Source organism: Hippopotamus amphibius, chromosome 17 (assembly GCF_030028045.1).
Source record: "Hippopotamus amphibius kiboko isolate mHipAmp2 chromosome 17, mHipAmp2.hap2, whole genome shotgun sequence".
Taxonomy (NCBI): domain Eukaryota; kingdom Metazoa; phylum Chordata; class Mammalia; order Artiodactyla; family Hippopotamidae; genus Hippopotamus; species Hippopotamus amphibius.
The window spans coordinates 22185263-22208007 of record NC_080202.1 but is presented as its reverse complement, the minus strand read 5'-3'; the positions used below and the strand labels follow the sequence as shown (position 1 = coordinate 22208007).

The 22745-nt window shown below is 41.6% G+C and overlaps 1 protein-coding gene across 9 annotated transcripts in view; it reads right to left on the bottom strand.

The window, feature by feature from the left end:
• The window catches only part of ACACA (acetyl-CoA carboxylase alpha), a 281219-nt gene that overhangs the window by 51459 nt on the left and 207015 nt on the right, over positions 1-22745 (bottom strand). For all 9 annotated transcript variants that reach the window (XM_057714164.1, XM_057714165.1, XM_057714170.1 and 6 more), the window contains 4 exons: positions 19105-19374; positions 13132-13229; positions 9016-9136; positions 8336-8446 (listed from right to left, as the gene is read on the bottom strand). In XM_057714164.1, coding sequence (XP_057570147.1) covers positions 8336-8446; positions 9016-9136; positions 13132-13229; positions 19105-19374 — 600 coding nt within the window. The remainder of the gene's footprint in view (positions 1-8335; positions 8447-9015; positions 9137-13131; positions 13230-19104; positions 19375-22745) is intronic.

Sequence of the window (22745 nt, the reverse complement as noted above, 5' to 3'; positions counted from 1 at the left end):
CTGACTGACTGGAAGATGAAGAGGCCAAGCTGCTCTGCTGAGGGCACCGTGCTCGCAGTCCTCAGGGGGCACTTAGCTTGAGTTCAGGGACAATGTTTTATTACAGGCAGAATATGCGAGACCCTACACACCACAGAACCTGTGAAGTAGAGGGGTCTCTTGATTCCAATACCCAGGAAGCATCCCAGTCCAGGAGGCTGGAATGGACACTCTGGAGAGGGCAGAGGTGTAACGGAGGAACACATATATGAAGTGAGCTTGAGACTGCTCCCTGAGCTGAGAGGGTAATAAGCTCTAGCATCTCACATTTGGTGTGCGTGCCCATAGGGTGTTAGAGCACCTCAGTCTACAGCATCTTTATTGATTCCTAAAGTAAGTACCACCAAACCATGAGTTTTAACTAGTACCTAAATATGCAGTACTCAAAAAGACCTGTCTTCCAATCATGTATCAGGATCCTGACCTCTGACGTGGCGGGTGATGGGAAGGTCTAAAAGACTTGCATAATGCTGCAGTGGACCCCTAAGGTTCCACAGAGTACTACTTCGGAGTGGTGAGTTTTAGCTCTTTCTCTAGTAATTACTAAGTATTTCATATTTCCAGCTGGCAAGAATGTTATTTATGTATCCAATTTCTTTTCTATCTTTAAAGAACATTTTCATCGTCACCACATTTGTTCGAGACAAGGCCGGACTCTGAAAGCAAAAATACACGGGAAAGAGTTTGGTTTTGTTCAGTTCTACATAGGCCAGAGCATCAAACTGGGAGTTGCTCTGTCCACTGTGAACTACTTTTTAAGAGGAATTAGTTTGTCTGTACAGAGAAACAGACTTTAGGCAAATTTAAGGAAGAACTTTACACAGATGAAAGGGATTGGCTTACAAAGTACCGAGCTCCCCTTCAGTTGAGTTTTTCAAGCATAACTGAAGGACTATTTGGCAATGGAGTCACAGAGGAAATTCAAACAACAATTGGGTGGTTGGACTTTTGAGGATACTTCCCCTCCCAACAATTATAATTCTATGGTGACTTGCTGTCACCATGAACATCACTGTCACCAACACCATGACGTGACATTTATTCTTCCATAATATGGATAAGAAACAAGACAAACAATTTTTGAATTCTTATGCTTTACAACTCTCATTCCTAATCTTGCTATATGTAATAATTTTACATATCACTCATATGTAACCTCACTAACATAAAATTCTCTCACATGTAGTCACTTTTTTTTGACCCCCCATCCCCCTGCCCCAATCTATTCTCCCCCTGCCCCAGCCCAACACGGCTCCCTGGCTACAAACCAAGACACATCTTCATAGAGTAACACAATACTAGAAATTAAAGAGAATTTAAGGTTGAGAGAACCTCTGGCCTTCACCGTAAGGTGGGAATGTATTTTACAAAGAAGAAATTGAACCCCAAAGAGATTAGAGCCCAACGTTGCTTCACCTACTAAACGGCAAGGAGAGGAATAATGAAAAGTTTTTTATTTGCTTTTTAAAAAAACCTAAAAGGTTTTGAAACTTCAAAAAGTTTGAGCACATTTATAATAGGTTGTCAAACATGATAATTCCCGAGTCTCTATTTAATGCCCAGGCAGAGCCTCAGGGCTTTGACTTGATGCTTGTGTGGGTTATCCCGTCCTGAGGCTCTGAGCCACCACGCCCACATGGGCTTCCTTACAGAGTCAGAGGCAACAGAGCTCTGAATAGCAGTTCTACCGGAGAGCCCGGGATCAGACTGCTGGTGTATTACCTCGACTCACAAATGGAGTCAAACATACCTGGTACCATTTCCTACCAAACCTGAGGAACATCAAATGGAAAGCAAAAAAGGCAATCCCCAAACAGGGTCAAGTGTGCCCATACTGTGTGTGTGTGCAGGGTGAAGGGCTTGAAAACTAAGAGGATGTGCCCACTGCAACCCTTTCTGAGAACTCATTCATAATGCTAAAGCGAAGCTTACTGAGGAAGCTCAAATGCCCTCTTTAGAAAGGAGAGCGAACCCATCTGGAGCTGCGGAGCACAGGGCCTGTCTATTGTGGAAATAGGTAGTTAGGGACTTTTAAAAATGCAAATTGCTGGACTGATCCTTAGAGTGATTATGGGCTACTGTATCAACAAGTCCTTGGGGACTCTTGCAGACAGATGACTGACACATATACTACCCTATCAGGACCGGACATGGTGCCTCTCACGTTAACGGCTTTCCAAAGTGTGTGACTGTCTTTAGATAACATCTATGGGGGAAGTCAATACACGAATGTACTGCCACAGTGAGGACTGACATCCAACATTCTCTTAAAGGAATTTTTGCCTTCAAAGGGTCAGAAAGTATAGAGAAAGTTGTGTTTGTATTTCCCTGCCAGCGCCTGGATAATGAGTTGCAATGAAAAAGGCTGCTAACTGCACCACAGGGAAGACTGCAACAGGGCCAGTGATTTACCAGTATTAACTCATTGAATCCTCACAAGAGCCTGGTAGATAGGTGCTGTTATGATCCCTGTTTTACAATTAACACAACTGTCAACTGTAAGGGTTAAGTACACTGCCCAAGGTCACAAAACTCATGGGTGGCAGAGCCTGGACTCAAATGTGGCCAATCTTAACTATTCCACCTCTTTAAGTTATGTGACAGTTACAGTGCTGCCTCGCAAAAGAGCTAGAGACCCACCTCTTCCTTTCTCAAGCCTCCGTGACTGACTCTCACCTTGTGTGTCACAGAGTCATGGGTGAGGGGGCAGAATGCATAGTGCAGGCCCCTGGTGCTACAAGCTCCTGGCAGGAACGCGGACACTGTACCTAACAGAGTCACATTTCACATTGTACAGACACAGAAAAATATCTATTTGGAAACTGAGATCCAGAGAGGGACTGATACAAAGTCTCAAAAGCAAGATTAGCACAATTAGCCCCCTACAGGCCTGACATATAGCCCTCGCCACACTCATTATATAATTTTATTTTCCTGGCAGATTCAGTGGATATAGGTACCTGGTCTTGCTAAGGGGAATGAGATTATTGGATTTTTTTTCCCTTAAAGCAGAAGCTTTAACGTGCTTAACACAAGAAAATCATGTATCACCTCTTCAATGAATCTATAATCTCTCTATCAGGCCATGGGCACATGCCCCACCTCCATTGACAGTTACTTCCCAGAGGACAAGTCAGAAAGTGCAATTCTGATTTCTTGGTATACAGAGAGAGCTTTCACCAAATCTGGGGCAGTGGATTGAGATCTGGCAGTCTCCAGGCTATTTCCCTTATCATATTAGGTCCTCCCAGACTATCCACAACCTGACTTTATAGTGAACATATTACATAGAAACACGAAGGAAAATGAATGGGAGAGGAAGGAAGTGGATTTGAAAGTCACAGCAAATGTCCAATGGCACCTTGATTTAGGGGCTTATGACTCTACAAATTGTCACAGCCCCTTAAGGGTCTATCTTTCCAGTTCCTCAAGCACGCCGGCCGCTGCCTTTGCCAGGCCAGCATGACTCCCTTTGAGCAGGTAGTCTGTCACGTCCATCAACTCTGTCCTTACCACTCAGTGAGACGTTTTGAGGGCTCTGCCCATCCACAGCCTACAGGCTGCAGAGCTGGGAACCTATGATCCACTACCTTGAGTGACATGAATGAGCAGGCCCTTAGAAGCTGCTGTGACTGCCACCACTCTCACGATATTTGGACAAAAAGTAAAATGACCAGACTACTTTCTCTTCTCAGGCCTTGTGGACACTAAGCCCAGGGAACTGAGTGCATCTTAAATGAAACTCGGGGACGTGGAAGTTCATGCTCTGATGCTAGTTCTAGTCTCTGACGGTGGCACGAAGTTACTGTACCTCTTCCTGTTTTTGTCTTCCCATCTGTAAAATGGCCCTGGTGCAACCAGCCCACCCAGAAGGTAGCAAGGAGCCAGACAGATGTTCTTGATTTTAAGTTTCAAATATAGTCATCCAGGCTGCCTCTAATCACCAGCCAACTGCCTTGAGTTCAAATGTCAACTCTGCTTCTGCAAAGCTTAAGAAACCTAGGTTGTGTATCTCTCCTCACCTTTGTAATATTTTGTAATCTTTTTTTTTTTTTTGGGCTGCGCCACGCAGGATCATAGTTCCCTGACCAGGGTTCAAACCTGCGCCCCTTACAGTGAAAGTGTGGTGTTTTAACCACTGGATCACCAGGGAAGTCCCATCTTTGTAATATTTTGAATATTTTACACAGAACTGCAGGCAGCAAAGAGCAAGACATTCAAGGAAGGAGAATACACAAATACTGAGATTACAAGGGAAAGGGATCAAAATGCTCATGTGGGGAGCACTTTCTGGTTTTGGAACAAAAGACAGAGTGGCAAAGGATGGGGCCCATGAACAAGATGTGTAAGTGAACACTGAAATCACTGAAAGTGAAAAACAGGAAACCGCCAGGATGGTTCTATTTTATATATGCAGGTGACCACTGCTGGCTACAGAAAGAAATCCTTTAAAAAGTAACAGTCTTTGGAAGCAAGAGGTAGGAAGGTCCAAACTAATTAAAACCGGGTTGGCTAATGACAGGCAACATCACGTCAGCACTGAGATGGAGTGTAGCTATAAAAGCTTGACGTACACATGCAGTGAGTGTATTAAGTTGGGAATGCGTGTCTCTCCAGCTTCATACCTATTAAAGGAACAAACAATTTGCATGTGGCCGCATTACGGAATATGATATGTGGAGTGACAAACCTTTCTTTTCACATCCAACTATGTTCAGTCAAAGCAAGGATGGGGTGGAGGGGGGGTGGGGAGGGGAGGAGAAAAGCAGGGAGAAAGAAAGTTTTTTAAAAATCTCTGTCTCAGCAAAAGTTTTCATTAAAATTTTAGACAAATGATCCCTGTGTCCTTCTCCCTTGCTGCCTGGGGCTCCATGCTATTTCTATGCAAATAACAACCTCGTGGTTTATATCTTATTATTTCCACCAGCGCTGCAGCGACATGACCTGAGACATGTAAGAGGTGGGTGGGGAGGTGGGGGTGGAGTTAGAGAGAGAGAGAGAGAAAGAGAGAGGAGAAAGGGGGAGAGAGAGAGAGATGAAGTGGGTGTTCACTCAAGTGTGAAAAAATATTGTCAGGAGTGAGCGTCAAGAACAAAAAAAAAAAATCGCAGGGATAACGTGTTTATTTCAGTCCCCCCACCCCCACCCCCCTTGCAAACCGGCACCTTTTAAAATTCATTGGGCATCAGGCGATCATGCACAATCCATCTGCTTTCACTTTATCATTTGCATTTCATGCCTCCTGGCTTTTGATGTGCTGATACTTTGATGCAGTCAGGAGACGCGCATTATCATTATTTCAATTTTCAAAGGGGTCAACGGGATCGGCACTTGCACACACAGATTTTTTTTCCCCTACAGCCTCTGCATACCCCCCCTCCCTTTTTATTCTTCACCCTAATGTTTAACATAAAGGATGAAGGCTCAAAAAGGTAGGGGTCGAATGTTTACAGTCTAAAAGCTCACATACACCACCTACATTCCCGCTTTACACAGGTACATGCGTAAGACAAGCGAGATGGTCAGGGCTTGTGGAGGCTCTATAAGGCTTCCGACACACACAAAGACTTTCTCACACATGGAGACTCACGGAGGCATACCGAGAAAGAGGGATCTAGACGCAAGGTACAGACACAAAGAGACAGAGACCAGCGCTCATACGGGAAGAGACATGCACTCAAAGTGACCTGGACACACGCCCAGAGGATGGGAGACTTTCTTCCTCTAGGAAGAAAGGCAGGTGTGCAAAGAGACACCAGGACACACAAAGACAGGACGCGCACAGGAGGGAGGCGGAGGAGGCGGTCTGAGCTTGCGGCTCCTTTCTAGTTCCCTTGCTTGTACCTGAGAGGCAAAGGGACACACAGGACATTCTTAATGAATTTGCATGAACTCGGGGGTCTTCCAGCACCAGAGCTACACATAAGAGGCAGTGACATGAATATAGTGAAGTGGGCAGAGCAGGGTTAGGTAATCCCTATAACTGATCACTCCCTTCAGCTACAAATAATCACATCTTTCTGGAAATGAACACTGTGGGGTAAGTTACAGCTGCAGCTTTACTGTCTTTTCCCCACAGCTAGACTTCTCCTTTAACAAGCATTCCTGCAGGCTAGGAGGATGGATATAATGCATTTGATCACAACAATTCAACCAGATTTTAAGAAAAAAATCCCTAATGCTTTCTTTGCGGCATGACAAATTCAACTAGCAAGTTTTTAGGACACAACAAACAAACAAAAACCCCAGCAACAGCGACACCTCCACAATAAGAACGACACCTTTGCTTCTTGGAATGTTCTTTGGATATCAGGGAGAAAATTTAAAAACTCAGTGTAACAAGATACTTCTCAGAAATTAGCCCTTCATTCAGGTATGGGAACATTATAGAAATGAAGGTGTCTTCCTTAAATTCTATCCTCACAGATAATGGTATCTAAGATTCTCTTCAACATTCATCAATATCTCATCCTGGGGCTTCCCTGGTGGCACAGTGGTTAAGAATCCACCTGCCAGTGCAGGGAACATGGGTTTGATCCCTGGTCTGGGAGATTCCATGTGCCGCGGAGCAACTAAGCCCATGCGCCACAACCACTGAGCCTGTACTCTAGAGCCCGTGAGCCACAACTACTGAAGCCCACAGGCCACAACTACTGAAGCCCATGCACCTAGAGCCCGTGCTCTGCAACAAGAGAAGCCACCTCAATGAGAAGCCCGTGCACTGCAATGAAGAGTAGTTCCCGCTCTTTGCAACTACAGAAAGTCCATGCACAGCAACAAAGACCCAACACAGCCAATAAATAAAACAAAAGAAAACAAAATACCTTAAAAAAAGGTTGCAATGTACATTTAAAAAAAAAAATCTCATCCTTAGAAGGTATCCAAAAGAACAACTTAAAAGAAAGACTCAGCAGTTTCTCCTGTGGCAATAATCTCCCTTAGCAGAGGAAGTTAACAATCTTTATTTCCAGGCTACTCTCCAAAAAGAGAGCAGGACATCCAAGTTTGCCGCTGTTAGCACTGCTCTGCCTTTTCTTGGAGAGAAAGGCAAGCTCAGAGACAGACACAAGGTTCACACGCATGCAGAGAGCAAACTTATCACGTCACAGGATTCTCATTTCTGACCTTCCCCAAAGCTAACTGGACGGATGGCGGTTTCAACTTTTTCTAAATGGGAATGGTAGGATAGGGTACTTAATTCCTATCCCTCCACTTGAAAGACAAGGCTTGATAAAAAGTTTGTGCAAGTCTAGTAAACAACTTAGCATGTGTATAACTCCACAAGCTCAATCACCAAACCACGTAAGCAAGAAGAAAAGGGAACCGAAACTGTAACATAGGACAGCACTTGGTGCAAAGTACTTGGCGCTTTAACTATGTTTTCTCATTTGACGTCTGCAGCATCATTTAAAGGTGGAAATTCTTAGACCCCTTTGACAGATAAAGAAAGCCGAGGAGCTGAGAGCATATACAAGTTGTATGAGGTCAGTCAGCCAGCCTCAGACTACTACATATTCCTGGCTCTGGAGAGAAAATAATTTTCCTATGCCTGCAAAGAAGTGAGTACTACATTGTCCTATGTATATTCAGGTATTCTTAGATAGCTTTCACTCTTACAAGCAGTGACTTCATTATCCATTTTTTCCCTCTGTGGAAAAGCCACCACCAGCTTGGATTGGAAAGGTACAAGCATTTCTTTGGAAGGGAGATAAATCTCTATGTCATACTCTTTCTCAACAATCCATCCATGCATCCATCCACCCATCTTCCCATTTAATATTTACCAAGTGCTTCCCTATGTACAAGGACCATCGTAAGTAACCCTTTTCAGAGGTGCTTTCGCAAGTTTCTCAAAACATTAAAACTTGATACCCTCAACATGTTCAGAGGATGTTTCAGAGGTAGCTCTGTGTCTGGGAAAAAATATCACATCCCTCGCTCACAGATGAGAAAAAGGGAGGGCGGGCAGAACAGAAGCAGTCGATTAATTCTGTCTTTCTAGAAAGACACCAGAATGTACACTCTTCCCAGCAGGAGTTTTCTATGGTTTGTTTACTAACATATCCGCAGGGCTTGGAATAGTGCCTGTCACACACTAGCTACTCAAAATGCTCATTTGGTTGAATGAATGAATGAACGAATGAATGAATAAGCAGGGGAGATGGAGGGAGGGGGAAAGAGATAGGCTGAGGAAGGCATGGACTCAATGGCTTGCCCCCAGTCAGGATCTAGAATTAAGAATTCACAATAATCTTCCCAAAGCTTCACATACTTCTCCCAAACCCAAGGAACTTACTTTGTTGAGGGCCCCAGCTCCTGTCAGAATTAAGTGAGAATTCTCAACCTGGATGGTTCTCTGTCCCAGTCGGACGAGGTAAGCCCCAATCCCAATGGCCCGGCATGTAACCTTAAGAAAGAATAAATTCAACTGTCACATGCTTATGTTCCCTCCCAAGCTATAATAACTAAGGCACAGTTATGAGTTATCCCATCCACACGAAGAGAAAAAAATACTGATTTTTAAGGAAATCTGTTTGACTAATAACAATACAAAAACACAATTTCCTGGTTAAAGCAAAGAAGGTATAGAATTCATTCAAGGATTCAAGTAATAGACAGTTAAAGGATCCTAGGCCCTTTACTTCTCTTACACTTTTGCCTATTTCACAGATGTTTGGCATCTACACTAGGGGTATGGACAAGGAAAACAGTAAGAGGAGAAGAAATTTAAGCTCTTAATACCTTAGTAGAATATTTAGAGAAACAAGAAGTTAAACTAAAGGCTAACATGATGTGCTAGGTTTAGCTGGGAAATTATATACATTATCATATCTTCCTACTTTCATGCACAATTAAAATTGTAGATATACAGTTTTTAAGAAATGCTCTCATTTGGGACTGAGTAGCAATGATGGGGTCAAAAGCAAATCCTAGCCACTATCAGCTCTTCAAAAATCTCACACTGGCAAGATTTACCAGGCTAATGGTGATGATCTCATCATAGGCCAACGAGGATTCTCCAGCAATCATTCCAGAACCTCGAAGGTTCTCTGCTCCAAGTCCTTCTTCCTTCCCAATGATATCAGTTATCTTGTACCTAGTGGATACAGCCATGTCAAATTATACAGGTTAAACACAGTAGCAACAATGCATTGAAAGAACAACCACCATTAATGGGCTGCTAAAAGCATACTAAAAGCTTGTATTTAACACCAGGGCTCTGCACATTTTTATACTCTTCATTCATGTATCCTCCCTTCTTAGCTTGGTGCCTATTTTGTCTGGAAGCAATACGGTATAGTAGAAAGAGCAAAATCTGGAACTAAGTGGACAGGTTTAAATCCCTGCTCTGACACATACAGCAGTGCGACTCTAGGGCTAACAGTAACTTGCGTAAAATGGGAATTACAGTATCTACTTCTAAGGGTTGACGTGAGAGTTCAGTTAAAGCAGCAAGGAGAGGGTCTGACACATAGATGACGCTCCGATGTTAGATGCCCTCTCTTACTTTCCAGGACAAGGTTCTTAAAAGTAGGGTCAATGTGTATCGCTCTCTAATAAGCAACAGCCAGTAAATCTACAATTTTAGATAAATGTTATATAGGAATAAAAAAAAATCCAGAGGCACAGTGAGAACGCTCAGCTCAATTTCTCAAGTCAATAATCCTCTCTTTCCAAGACAAGGATGAAGGGGAAGTCAACACAGTGCACTCTATCCCTGTTCCTCTGCAAGCATCAAGTGTATACACGAGAGTTCCTGGCATAGTCCTCTGGAGAGGCGGGGGAATGTGTGTAGAAGTGAAATGCTCGACAAGTTGTCCAGAAAGCATCCTGTGGATCCGGAGGGAGCCACTCATCTGCCTTCTCAGAGGGGGATTAGGAGTGATAGCTGATAATGGGAACTGGGAGATGGGGAATGCAACTAATAAAGGAAAGGAAAAATACAAAGTTGGTAGTAGAGATGGGCATATATTATTTATTGCTCCATGTGTACCCAGAAGGCTTGGCACTGGGCACAGTGTTAGAAATTGAAATAATAAATAAATATCCCATAGTGGCTCTTAAACTATTTTTTTTTGCCCCCATATTTCTCTGTTCCCTTCCTTCCTGCCTTCCATCAATTCCTTTTCTTTGCCCTCGCTGTTGGTCCATGGCTTTGCATTTCTGCTTCCCAGATTCCCAATAATTCCCCAATTCTTCCTTTCTCTCTGTATCCAGACTCTAGTCTAGATCTACGTTACAGGTAAAGCTAATCTCCCTTAAGGAATTAATGAACCACATTAATTTGGGGGAGCGGGGTCGGAATGTGTTTTTTTTTTACAAGGCCCACATGCCATATAGTCACAAATACTCATGGCCCAGTCAGCCTTCCTTGCAAAGCAGATCTTTTCCCTCCTAATGAGTGCATTGCTTTACAGGTGTTTGTGATTTGTTAAGTGGCATCTTCTCCCACTGTATTACATGAAAAACAATAAAAAGTTCCCATTTTCTGCTCTATGATCTGAGTCTTCTACCTTTAAGAGTATCACTCTTTAAAGTAGTACCAGGGACTTCCCTGGTGGTCCAGTGGTTAAGACTCTGCACCACTGCCAGGGGGCATGGGTTCGCTCCCTGGTCGGGAAACCAAGATCCCACAGCCACACGATGCAGCCAAAAAAAAAAAAAAAAAAAAAAGTAGCACCAAATTTTAATGTTATCTATAATAAAAATCTTTGTGTATTGTAATACAATTAACAAGACACGTTCATGTATGTCATTTTTGGTCCTCACAACAGTCCAGTGTGATAGGGAATATCATCTCCAATATCACAGATAATAATATAGCCAGAATTTTTGATCGCTTACTATGTGCTGAGTTCTGTACTAATAAGGGCTTTACATACATTGGTTTACTTGATCGTCATTGTACAGATGAGGAAAATAAAGGTCAGAGAAGAAAACTGACCTGCTTTAACAAAAGCAATATACAAAATCAATAGCTTTGTGAGATACCAGTAAAAAAGAGTTAAAAAATATAATAGTGGGGGTGGGGTGGGAAACCCATTCAGAATAGCAAGAAAGATGCAAAACATACAGGGATATTTAAAAATTGGCAAAATCCCACCATACCTATACTGTACACCAAGACATCCTGGGGTGGGTGCCACAGTGAATGGTCAGGGGCACTGAAGGATATTTCAAATTTTTGAGAGAAACATTGTGATATGTGATATCTAGTGGATCCCATGTGAAATGCTAGTTTTAAGTAGTTCATGGTTTAACATTAGGTACTGTTACATTCCTTTTGACAATGTCCTATCTTTGCAAAGCTGGGTTTTCAGTTTTGGCACGGGATTGAGGGGGAGAGTTCTGCACAAAAATCAGTGCAGAACAAGATGTGAGGGTGGCTATGTCCAAGCTGATTCCAAAGTTTGCAATGTCGTGTGGATGCAAATATCCCATTGGTAAGTAACTGTAGTTATTTAAGAATAGAATAAAATGTTTTCAGTTATATGTGTTGTACACTTGACCCTTGAACAATGCCAGGGTTAGGGGTGTCGACCCTCAGCAGTTGAAAATCCGAGGATAACTTATAGTCGGTCCCCATATACGGGGTTCCTCCATAGCCACGGATGCACGTGCGTAGATCCAACCAACCACAGAGGGTGCAGTACTGCTGTTGAAAATGTCCACGCAGAAGTGGACCCGTGCACTTCAAACCCATGTCGTTCCTGGCATAAATACTTATGAAGCTGTCTGGGTCAGATTCCTTAATAATCAGAAATATTAGGTATATCTTTTTGCCTAAAGGTGCTATGAAAAAATTACAGAGACAGTAAAGGTGCTGTGAACCAAGAAAGATTGGGAACGTCTGGCATAATCTATATAAAGAAAACTATAAAACTTTAAAAAAAACATACCATGTTTCTTGTTGGGAAGAGTTAATATTATGAAGCTCTCAGCTCTTCCTAAATTAATTTATAAACCTAATGCAATATGTATCAAAATCATTATGGGAAGTTTTGGGGAATTGAAAAAAAATGAGCCTATCTGTAAAAAGACAAAAAGTAGCTAATAAAACTTGGGGAAAAAATTACGAACGTGAGGAATTCTGGCCCATCAGAGTAGTTAAAATAGTGTGGCACTAATCCAAGAATAGATAGAACAAAAAACAGAATATAAAGCCTGGTAATTGAGTTAAGATTATTATAAAAGTGAGGAAAGTATGAATTATTCAATAAATGGTATTGGAGCAACTGATTAACATTCTGGAAAATACTTGCAGATAGATTATAAAAGTGTTCAACTTCACTGGTGATCAAAACTACCAGTTAAAATAACAATTGCTGCTTTTATCCTATTTTATTAACTGACCATCATCAGTGCTGGCAAAGGTGGAGAAAAGAATTAATGAGGGGAAACAAGCACTACCACATACTGCTGGTGGGAGTGCAGCTCTTGGGAGGACAATTTGAAATTATCCAAAAAAATCTTTTAAAAAATGGACATACTTTTTGACCATAATTCCATTCTTAGAGATTAACCCAAAGGGAATAGTCAGAGACAGTCTTCAAAGTTTACATAAAAGAACGATCAGCCCAGAGACATAGCAATAAAAATTGGGATAGTCTGAATGTTCAAATATGATATATTCATTATAATGATTTATAGGAAGCCATTAAGTATCATATTCTCAAATAATACTGTAAGAATATACAAAGTTTCTCCCACAATAATATTTAGTGAAAAGAACAAGTTACAAAAGACCTTTTCTATTATGATCCCACAGTTATATATGTGACAAAAAGAATATAATATACATAACTGTGATCTCTTGGTAGGACTACAGCTGATTTTTACTTTTTCTTTGTAATTGTTTATATGTTCCAACTTTTCAAAATGAATAATTATATAGTCTAAAAATCTTAATCAATAATAAGGTCTTTCAGCTAGTAAGTGGTAGAGTTGAGATAGAAACCTAAGGCTTCTAGATGATGCAGCGAGCCATCTTCATTGCTTTCCAAGGTCATGATCAGCAGGACAGTGAGAAAAAATGATCACACTCTCCTTCCTTTAACCCATGGCCAAGCTATTCTGATACATACTACCTACCTGGATTCTCCTTCATCCTCCACATGTTCACAGTGCACAGAGTTAAGAGCACTGACTCTCTTGTAATCTTGAGGGGTCAGATATAAATATTTGTATCCCTGTGGGAAGCATAAATAGTTTTTAACTCATTATTTGCCATCACCACAACCAGAAAACCCCACAAAGCACGCATAATGCAGCTTGTTCCAAAGCTGGCTTTAAATTCCCAAACTGTGTCTCAGAGTTACTGTCTCATAGAATACTAGCATAGACAACTCTCCTTTGAAAGATGGGCGTGCCCATTTCTGCAGTCACTGACTTTGTCCTTGAAACAAGACATCTAGTAGCTACAACTCCAAGTATGTTCCATTCATTTTCTTTTCATTAAGGTTAAAGGGTCATTCTCTAATCTTTAGTGACATCTCTATTAAAGATATCCACATAAAATTAAAGAATTGTGTGAATTACTATTCTTCATTTTCTTGAATCCACAGTACCACCGAAATATAGATGGGTCAAGGATAATTGAGATCATCACAAAGCTAATTATTCAATCTTAAAATCAGAAGTCTATGTAGTGCTAATAATCAGTAAACACTGATCTTAGACCTTCTGCTTTTTTAAATAAACAACTTTTAATTCCTAGGTACATTAAAAAATTATACTAACATTTCATAATTGACTTATTTTTATACATATATATACACTCACAAAGTAGAGTTATTTAGTATGTGTGTTCACCTTAAGTGAATTAGTCACTTAGACCAAAAAACAAAAAACAAAAGTTAGCAAAGAAAACATTTAAAATACTATGAGAATTAACGCATACATGCAAAATTTAGAAAAATGGTACAGATCAATCCGTTTGCAAGGCAGAAATAGAGACACAGATGTAGAGAACAAACATATGGACACCAAGAGGGGAAAGAGTGGTTGGGGGTTGGGGTGGGATTAATTGGGATTGCCATATATACATTACTAATAAGGAAAAAAAATCAAATTGTACACTTTAAATATATGCAGTTTATTGTATGTCAATTACACCTCAATAAAAGTTCTTGAAAAAGAAAAACAATACTGTGAGAAATCATGTTCACCATTTAACTCAATGAATGTGTCCCACAGCAAGCACAGCATGCCAGAGTCGTGAATTTGAACTTGCCACTTATTCTGCCTGACTTATGACGAGAACGGCCTGTAGTACTGTGTCAGTAGTATGTCTGTCAGCACATATTTATTGAGTGCCTATTATGTGCAAGGTACTGTTCAAGAAATGGGAAAAACACAAAGGAACAAAACAGGCATAAATTCTTGGCCTTATACAACATATCTTCTGGTAGGAGAGTCAGAAAATATACAAAATAAAGTTAAACATACTATGTTAATGGGAATAATGTTTAAGGAAAAAGTAAAATAGAGGAAGGAGACAGGAGAATTGGCAGAGTTGAACTTTTAGAAGAACAGCCAGGGACGGTTTCGTTGACAATGTCATTTGAACCAAGACCTGAAGAGCTGAGGAAATGAGACATGAGGATATTTAGGGCAAAAGCATTCCAGGCAGAGGAAATGCAAGTGTGAAAGTGTTGAGTGTGCCCAACAGGCTCAAGAAAGAGTGAGGACAGACTTCCCTGGTTGCACAGTGGTTAGCAATCTGCCTGCTGGGGACATGGGTTCAAGCCCTGGTCCGGGAAGATCCCACATGCTGCGGAGCAACTAAGTACGTGCACCACAACTACTGAGCCTGTGCTCTACAGCCTGAGAGCTGCAACTACTGAAGCCCACGTGCCTAGAACCTGTGCTCCGCAACTAGAGAAGCCTGTGTGCTGCAACGAAGAGTAGCCCCCATTTGTCGCAACTAGAGACAAAGCCTGTGCACAGCAATGAAGACCCAACACAGTTAATAAAAAAAAGAAAAAAGAAAAAGGAGTAAGGAGGCTGGTAGAGCCACAGTGTGGAATAAGGCAGGAGCAGCAAGAGAATGACGGAGTGGCATTGCAAGGCCAATCTAGGGAGGGCCTTGCAGGCAACTTTATGGTTTCTGGCCCTCACTTGAGTGAGTTGGAAAGCCTTTAAAGGGTATTAGTCAGAGGAAAGTTTTTGAGTTATGATCTGATTTACATTTAACTGGATCATTCCACTTTCTGTTGACAGTAGATTTTGGGTTTAAGGGTAGGGGCAAGGCCAGAAGCAGGAAGGTCAATTAGGAAGCAAATGCAATAAACGCAGTTAAGAGATGACACGGACTTGCACTACTGTGTAGCAGTGAAAGTGTTCAAGAGGTAGCTGGATTCTGGATAGATTTCGAAGGTCGGGATGTACATGTGATTTACTGACAGAGAGGATGTGGGGTGTGAGAAAGAGAAGTCAAGGATAACTCCAAGGTCTTTTACTTAAATGGAGGAATAGAGGTATCATTTACTGAGATAGGGAGACTGTAGCAAGAACAGATTTAAGGAAGAAGATTAGAAGCTACGTTTCAGCAGACATGCAGGTAGAGTTGTTGAGTCTGGATATATGAATCTGAAGTTCATGGGGAGGATATAATTTGGAAGTTTATCAGTTTATAGATGGAATTTAAAGTTTTAAGACTGGATGAGGGGTTTCCCTGGTGCCCCATGGTTAAGAATCTGCCTGACGATGCTGGGGACACAGGTAGAATCCCTGGTCCAGGAAGATTCCACATGCCACAGAGCAACAGGGCCCATCTGTCATAACTGCTAAGCGTGTGCTCTAGAGCCCGCAAGCCACAACTATCGAACCCATGCGCCACAACTACTGAGGCCTGTGCGCCTGGAGCCAGTGGTCCACAAGAGAAGCCTCCACAATGAGAGGCCCATGCACCACAATGAAGAGTAGCCCCTGCTCTCCACAACTAGAGAGAGTCCTCACGCAGCAATGAAGACCCAATGCAGCCAATAAATAAATAAATAAATAAATAAATAAAATTTATTTAAAAAAAAACAAAAAGACTGGATGAGATCACCAAGGGAAGGTGAATATAAAAAAGAGATGAGGTCCAGGGACCAAGCCCTAAAACACTTTTTCTTTCCACCTCACCTTCTATAAAAGCTATCCTGCCAAAGCACCAGGTGAGAGAGCACTGGGCCCTGGTGGGGTTGAGACCAGGAGGGTCTTGAACTTCTTGATCCTGCCACAGCCTCTGTGGCCCTGATATCTGTCTCCATTCACATCTTTTTTCTCTTTGTAATTTAAAAAATTGAGATAAAGTTCACATATCATAAAATTGGCCATTTAGAATTGTACAATTCAGTAGTTTTTAGTATATTCAGATGTTTTGCAACTATCACCACTATCTAATTCCAGGATATTTTCATCACCCCAAAAAGAAATCCTGTAGTTATTAGTGGTCACCAACAATTCCCATACATTTTTTTTTAAATGCAAAGACTTTATTTGACTAGGAAAGTTTTAGATACCAGAATACATGTGTTTTTTGTTTTGTTTTTAATAAATTTATTTATTTATTTATTTATTGGCTGTGTTGGGTCTTCGTTGCTGCACATGGGCTCTCTCTAGTTGCGGCGAGCAGAGGCTACTCTTTTGTTGTGGTGTGTGGGCTCCTCATTGCCGTGGCTTCTCTTGTTGCGGAGCTCGGGCTCTAGGTGCATGGGCTTCAGTAGCTGCAGCACATGGGCTCAATAGTTGTGGTTCATAGGCTCTAAAGTGCAGGCTCAATAGTTGTGGCACATGGGCTTAGTTGCTCCGAGGCATGTGGGATCTTCCTGGAGCAGGGATCAAACCCGTGTCCCCTGCATTGGCAGGCAGATTCTTAACCACTGCGCCACCCAGGAAGCCTTCCCATACACTTTTAAAATGAATTTTACTGAAGGATAATTTACATGCAACAAAATCCATCAGTTTTAAGTGTTGTAATCTCATGGGTTCTGACAAATGTATATACTTGTGTGTAATCACCACCACAATCAAAATACAGAGTATTTCCATCATCCCCAGACACTCTCACATTTAAAGATGTAAAAGGCAGCAAAGGAAACTGAGAAAGAGTGGCTAGGAGGGTAAAAAGGAGGCTATAGGTTCCTGGAAACCAAGAGAAGAAAGTATTTCAAGATGAAGGAGTAACCAACTGCATGGAATGCTGCTGAAATGTCAAGTGAGTGAGATTCACGACAGAGTTTAACAATATGGAATCAATGGCGACCTTGACAAAAGTAGCTCCGGTGGAATGGTGAGGGTGCAAGGGGAACTGAAGTGGGTTCCAGAGGGGACGGGAGGGAAAAGAGTATCTGGAAACAGCAAGAAGAGAAAATCTTTTAAGAAGCCTTGCTGTAAAGGAACGGAAAAAATGGGGTAGGGTTAGTGACTGGAGGGGTAAGTGTCTGTGTGCTCAAGGCGTAGATCTAACAGAGAGAGGAAAAGTAATGATACAAGAAAGAAGGGGGAGAAATTTTGATCTACATCCTTAAGTTGGCAAGAAGGGAAAGGATTAAGCATAGCAGGATTGGCCTTAGAGAGGAGCAGGGGGTGTTCATCAAAGTACAGGAGAGAGGGCAGAAAGTAAGGGCATGGATGCAGATATATGGGAGCCTGTGGAGGCTCTCTTCTAATTGCTTCCATTTTCTCAATGAATTGGGAAGCAACATCATCAGCTAAGAGTGAGGATGAACAAAGAGGGTGTTGGAGGTCTGAGGAGAGAGAAGATGTGAAAATGTCAATCAGGATGTTGGTAAGCTTGAATTTAAAGTGAGACCAGTCAACAGCACGGTGTATTTTTCTCCACCAATGTCCAGCTACGCAGGTGCGGTATGGGAGTAGATGGAGAGAGTTGGATTTAAGCCAGGTTTTTGTACAGAAACAGAGTAAGCAGAGTGAAGAGAAAAAGCAAAGAAATTGAAGGCACAGGAAAGGTAGTGATTATGATGATTAGCCCATGATCGACTTTGGAACTTAAGCTGGATAGGAATAAAATGGGGATGTAAGGAGGGAGTGAAGGGCAGAAGAAAGGTGGTAGCATCAACAGGTGTAGGCCTTGGTGAGTGCAAAGAATTACTTGACTTGGGGTGCTAAAGACAGCGAGCTAGAAAGATAGGATGGAGAAATGGCAAAGAAAGGGATGCTTGAAATTGACATTGTGGGGAAGGAGAAGCTTATCTGGGATGTAGGATAGGACCATTGGGGAAGAGGAAGTCAAGGATCCCAGAGGCTAGTTGATGGGATGGATTATCTACACAGGTATAGCAATCATCAAGAATGCTAACAGGACTAGTGGTACTGGAGAGAGTGACAATGTGCCAGCAACTAAAAGATGCAAAGAAGAGGGAGTGGCTACAGGGTAGGGAACACTCTAATAAGGAGCAGTGGTGGTGTGGCACAGTCTGATGGTATGAGATTCAGAGACAGGGGTTTTCAGAAAGAAGGGAGGGAAAAGGGTCTGGAAGTAGCAATGAGGCACTAGGAAGATGCTATTTCTCTCCAGGCTCAGTGGTACGAAGGAAAGAGAAACCAGTCACCATTTAAGAGAACTATAGGGGAAGAGAGTCTTCAGAGGACAGGAAGGTTTCAAGTGGAGCAAGGAGGTTGGAAAACAATCAGAGAAGCAGCTGAGGATATAAGAGATTTTGCTGATGACTGACCATAAGTCTTGGAAGCCACAGTGGAGTCATTTAAATATATATATATATATATATATATATATATATTTCTGACTTAACATGTCTCATGCTAAATGCACACCTACTATTTCATCTAGTGTTCAACCAAAGAAATAGTAATCTATCTTAAAGCTGGATGAAAGATCAGGTGAACATATTGAGACAATTTCCAACGCAGCTGTGGTGCACTGTTTAAGTGCTAACTTTTGAAATTAAACCCCTACCTCTCCCCCAACTCTCTCTCTTTCTACACACACACACACACACACACACACACACACACACACACACACACACACACACACACACACACACACGCCAGCCCTTACAGCATCTTGAAGTATTATCTTTTCTTAGTCTGTACCTTGTAAGGGTCCTCAGGATCTACCCAGGCCACATGAAACATATGACGAATCTCCTCTGCCAGTCCAATTCTTGCTCCACTGTTGGCTGCTACATAGATGCGTGGGATGCCCTCTGCCCTGGCAAGCTCAGAAGCTCTGAGAAACAGCAAATCCTCCTGGGGTCCAAAGGACCCAATTCGGTACGTGATGTCATTGCCAATAACAATGATATCTCGGCCTTCTGGATATTCAGGACTTTTCAGGGTCATTTTCCAAGCTACCATGCCAACCTGCAAAGGCATAAACAAGCAAACAAATAAATACGAGCTTCTTATATGCAGCATTTTTTTTTCAGGATCCTTGAAGATATCAGACTGAATGCAGACACAACCTTCATGTAAAGATATGCACTGCTAAAGAGCCGAGCTCCCTGTAGGAAACTAGAACAAATATTCTAGCACACTTCTCTAAGATTATGTTGAGAACAGCTGGTTTACTATATATGTATTTGACAGTCGTCTCAACTCCCTCTTTGGGTCCTTTCAAAGAGGATGGAAAAACCAAAGTCGAAATGAACCCAGGATATATGTGGAAGAATACCGCGGTGCTGAGAATTAAGTCCAGGATTTCCTAACTCACTACCCTATCTACTAAGATGTCGTCTGTGAGATTCTTTCTAAGAAATCTTTAACACATGGGAGAGCAGACAGAGGACTACCTCTCATGGGCTGTACAACTTTTACAGCTGTGGGTCCTTCTATTGTCCTCTAGTACTTGATGGGAATAATAGCAACATTCTTTACTGGCTTGTTTCAGGTATCTTCTGTTTCTGCAAGAATTTACTGTAGCTCAACACTGCATCCTGGGAGCATCTCTTGCTGCTTTCTCCCAACACTAGAAAACCAAAGGATGCAAGTAACCAACCTCCTGCTGTACTATGATGTATGTAAATCTCTGCTCACTGTTCAGTAGCATCTGACCAGCCACACAAATAAATGATACTGACTTAACAGGCAGGGGTGACACGTCTCTTCCCAAACCCTCACAGCCCTCTCCTCTTTTAACCCCCTTCTATATGAGAACTAGTCAATCCTTCTACTTGTTTATTCGCTAGTGCCATTTCTTTTCTATTCACTCATACCCCAGTTACAGCTGCAGTTTTTCATGTCTGCCTGTCTGTTTCCCTATACCTAGATAAGTAATGTTTTCCATTCTTTTTTTTTTTTTTCCTGTGTCTTTCTGTCTTCCCTGCTTCCCACCCCCACCACTCGCCCCCAAACACAAAGCCTACCAGGCAAGCACTCCTGGTCCTGCCTAATGGAGCCCAGCCACATCTGCAGCCTTGGGCCCACATCCCCGGGCTGCTGCATATCACCTCATTGGGGAGCCGGCCATCAAGAAGGGCCATTAACAGATGTAAATAGCAGCATCCCTGGAAAGCCACATGCATCACCCAGACTCAGCCGGGCCAGTGATCATAAGCTCTGAGTACACATTCCTCAATCCAATTGCACATCCACTGTAATCAGGCTGGGTGGAAGCTTTCCACACAGCTATTTGTGATTCTCAGCATTAAGAAATATATATATGAAACACCCACAGATAAATATAAGCTATTTAATATATACCATTGGCCAAATACAAATCAAAATCGATATGATACACAGAAAAAAACTCCAATCACCTTCTGAAGTAAGGCAGTATTATTATTCTATCTGCTCATTAAAGACAGAGAAAAGGAAGAAACAGATCATCCAAAAAACAGCCCGGAGAAACTCCAAATATCAGGATAATCTTGGTCATAAGAAGCTGATCAGTATAATGCCCGTGGGGGGAAAAATATTTTAACTGCCTTCTCTTGTGGCCCTCTAACCTAACATCTCTTCTGTTTTTCAGGAAGGGAAAGCTATTTCCTCTGAATGCGTCGGTAGTTAGGAAGATTGGGATTTACACCAAATTCTATGATATATTAACTTCAGCCACCTAGGCCAGAGCAGCTTCGACCCCAGCCCGGAAGAATCTACGTCAGCATTTGCATGCTAATGCAAACACTGTGTCTATGTGGCACTGGGCAAGCAAATAACACTCTCATCTTGTGCTAATACCTGGGGGCTCTAACTGTGTCACTTGGGCAGTCAGTTCAGCAATTGGCCGGGTCATTATGCTTGCAATATTGACTTCTAATTAGGTGTCAACACAGCAGCACCAAGAACTCACTACTCTTTATCAGTGTCTTTCCAAAGTGTGTTCCTCATTGACTGTCTCCCTCTCCACCTAAAAAAGATCACTACAGAATGGAGAGTGTTGTGTGAGTCTCGGTACAGTGAGATTCCTTACTGGAAGAGATTAAGTTTTGAATAAGCACAAGGGCTGAATATCTAAGGAAGCATCTGTTGCTCAATCTATATTAAAAATTAGATTTTCCTGCTAATCAAACGATGGGATATATAATAGTGAACATGAGCTTGGGAATCAAACAAACTTGGATACACATATAAGCCCTACCTACCACTTATTAACTGTGTGACCTTGGGAAATTCACTTAACTTTATTAAGCTTCAATGTCCCCACGTACAAAATTAAGAAAATAGTACCTATGGGTCTGATGAACAACTATTAAGAGCAGTAATCTATTATATTAACTTTAACATACACCATTTGCCCCATCTCTCCTCTCAACCTGTCCCAAACTCACCCATCCTATAAAGGTTCATTCAAATTCCATTTCCTCAGAAAAGCTTCCCCTAGACTGAAGTGACTCCTTTCTTCTCTGATCTCCTATTAAGACCTTCACATAGAGAATTCATTTGATAATTAATTACATATGGTCTAGGACAGCTTTTAGTTTGCCAGCTTGAATCAACATATCATCTTGTCCAGTGCATAGCAGGACTCCTACACATTCCTACACGTAACATGGGAGTAATAAATATTTGCTGGTTCCACGGCCATTTTATTTTTGAAATGATACTTGGAAAACAGTCAACATCAAGAGCTTAGAACATCCTGCATGACTTATCTCTAGGGATTACAGAATAACAGTACTAGATATCAAAATATTTTACTTTTTAAAAATAATAATAGCTACCATTAATTGGACACTTATGCTGTACCATACTATAAATGTTAACAAATACTGATAACAGTTAAGAGATTAAGCTGGAAAGTCTGCCTGTCTTGGTTCAAATTTCAGCTTTATATGAGTTTTATAGCCTTGCACAAGTCACTTAACCTTGTATAGCCTCAATGTTTCCAATTATAAAATGGGGATAACAGTAACTTTCTGGAGGGACTGTTGAGAGGAACACCACATTAAATTAGTACACAGCCTGGCATGCAAAAGTCCTCAAACAGTAGCTATTACCATTAATTTAAAAAATAGCTGTTATTATTGCCATGAGAAAACCAAGGCACAGAGGACTTAATAACTTGTCCTATACCTAACATGAATGATTTCTTCTTTAAAGCATGATTCACATAATTTCCTTTACTAGAGAAATTAAGGAAGTATATTCTAGACTACTGCCACTGCACTTAGCTGAAACAATATGGAAAAATGAGCACCAATTATAACAAACATCAATCATTGACACCTAAATGCAATGTGGTACCCTGGATTTGGACCCTGGAACAGGAGAAAGACATTAGTAGAAAAACTGGT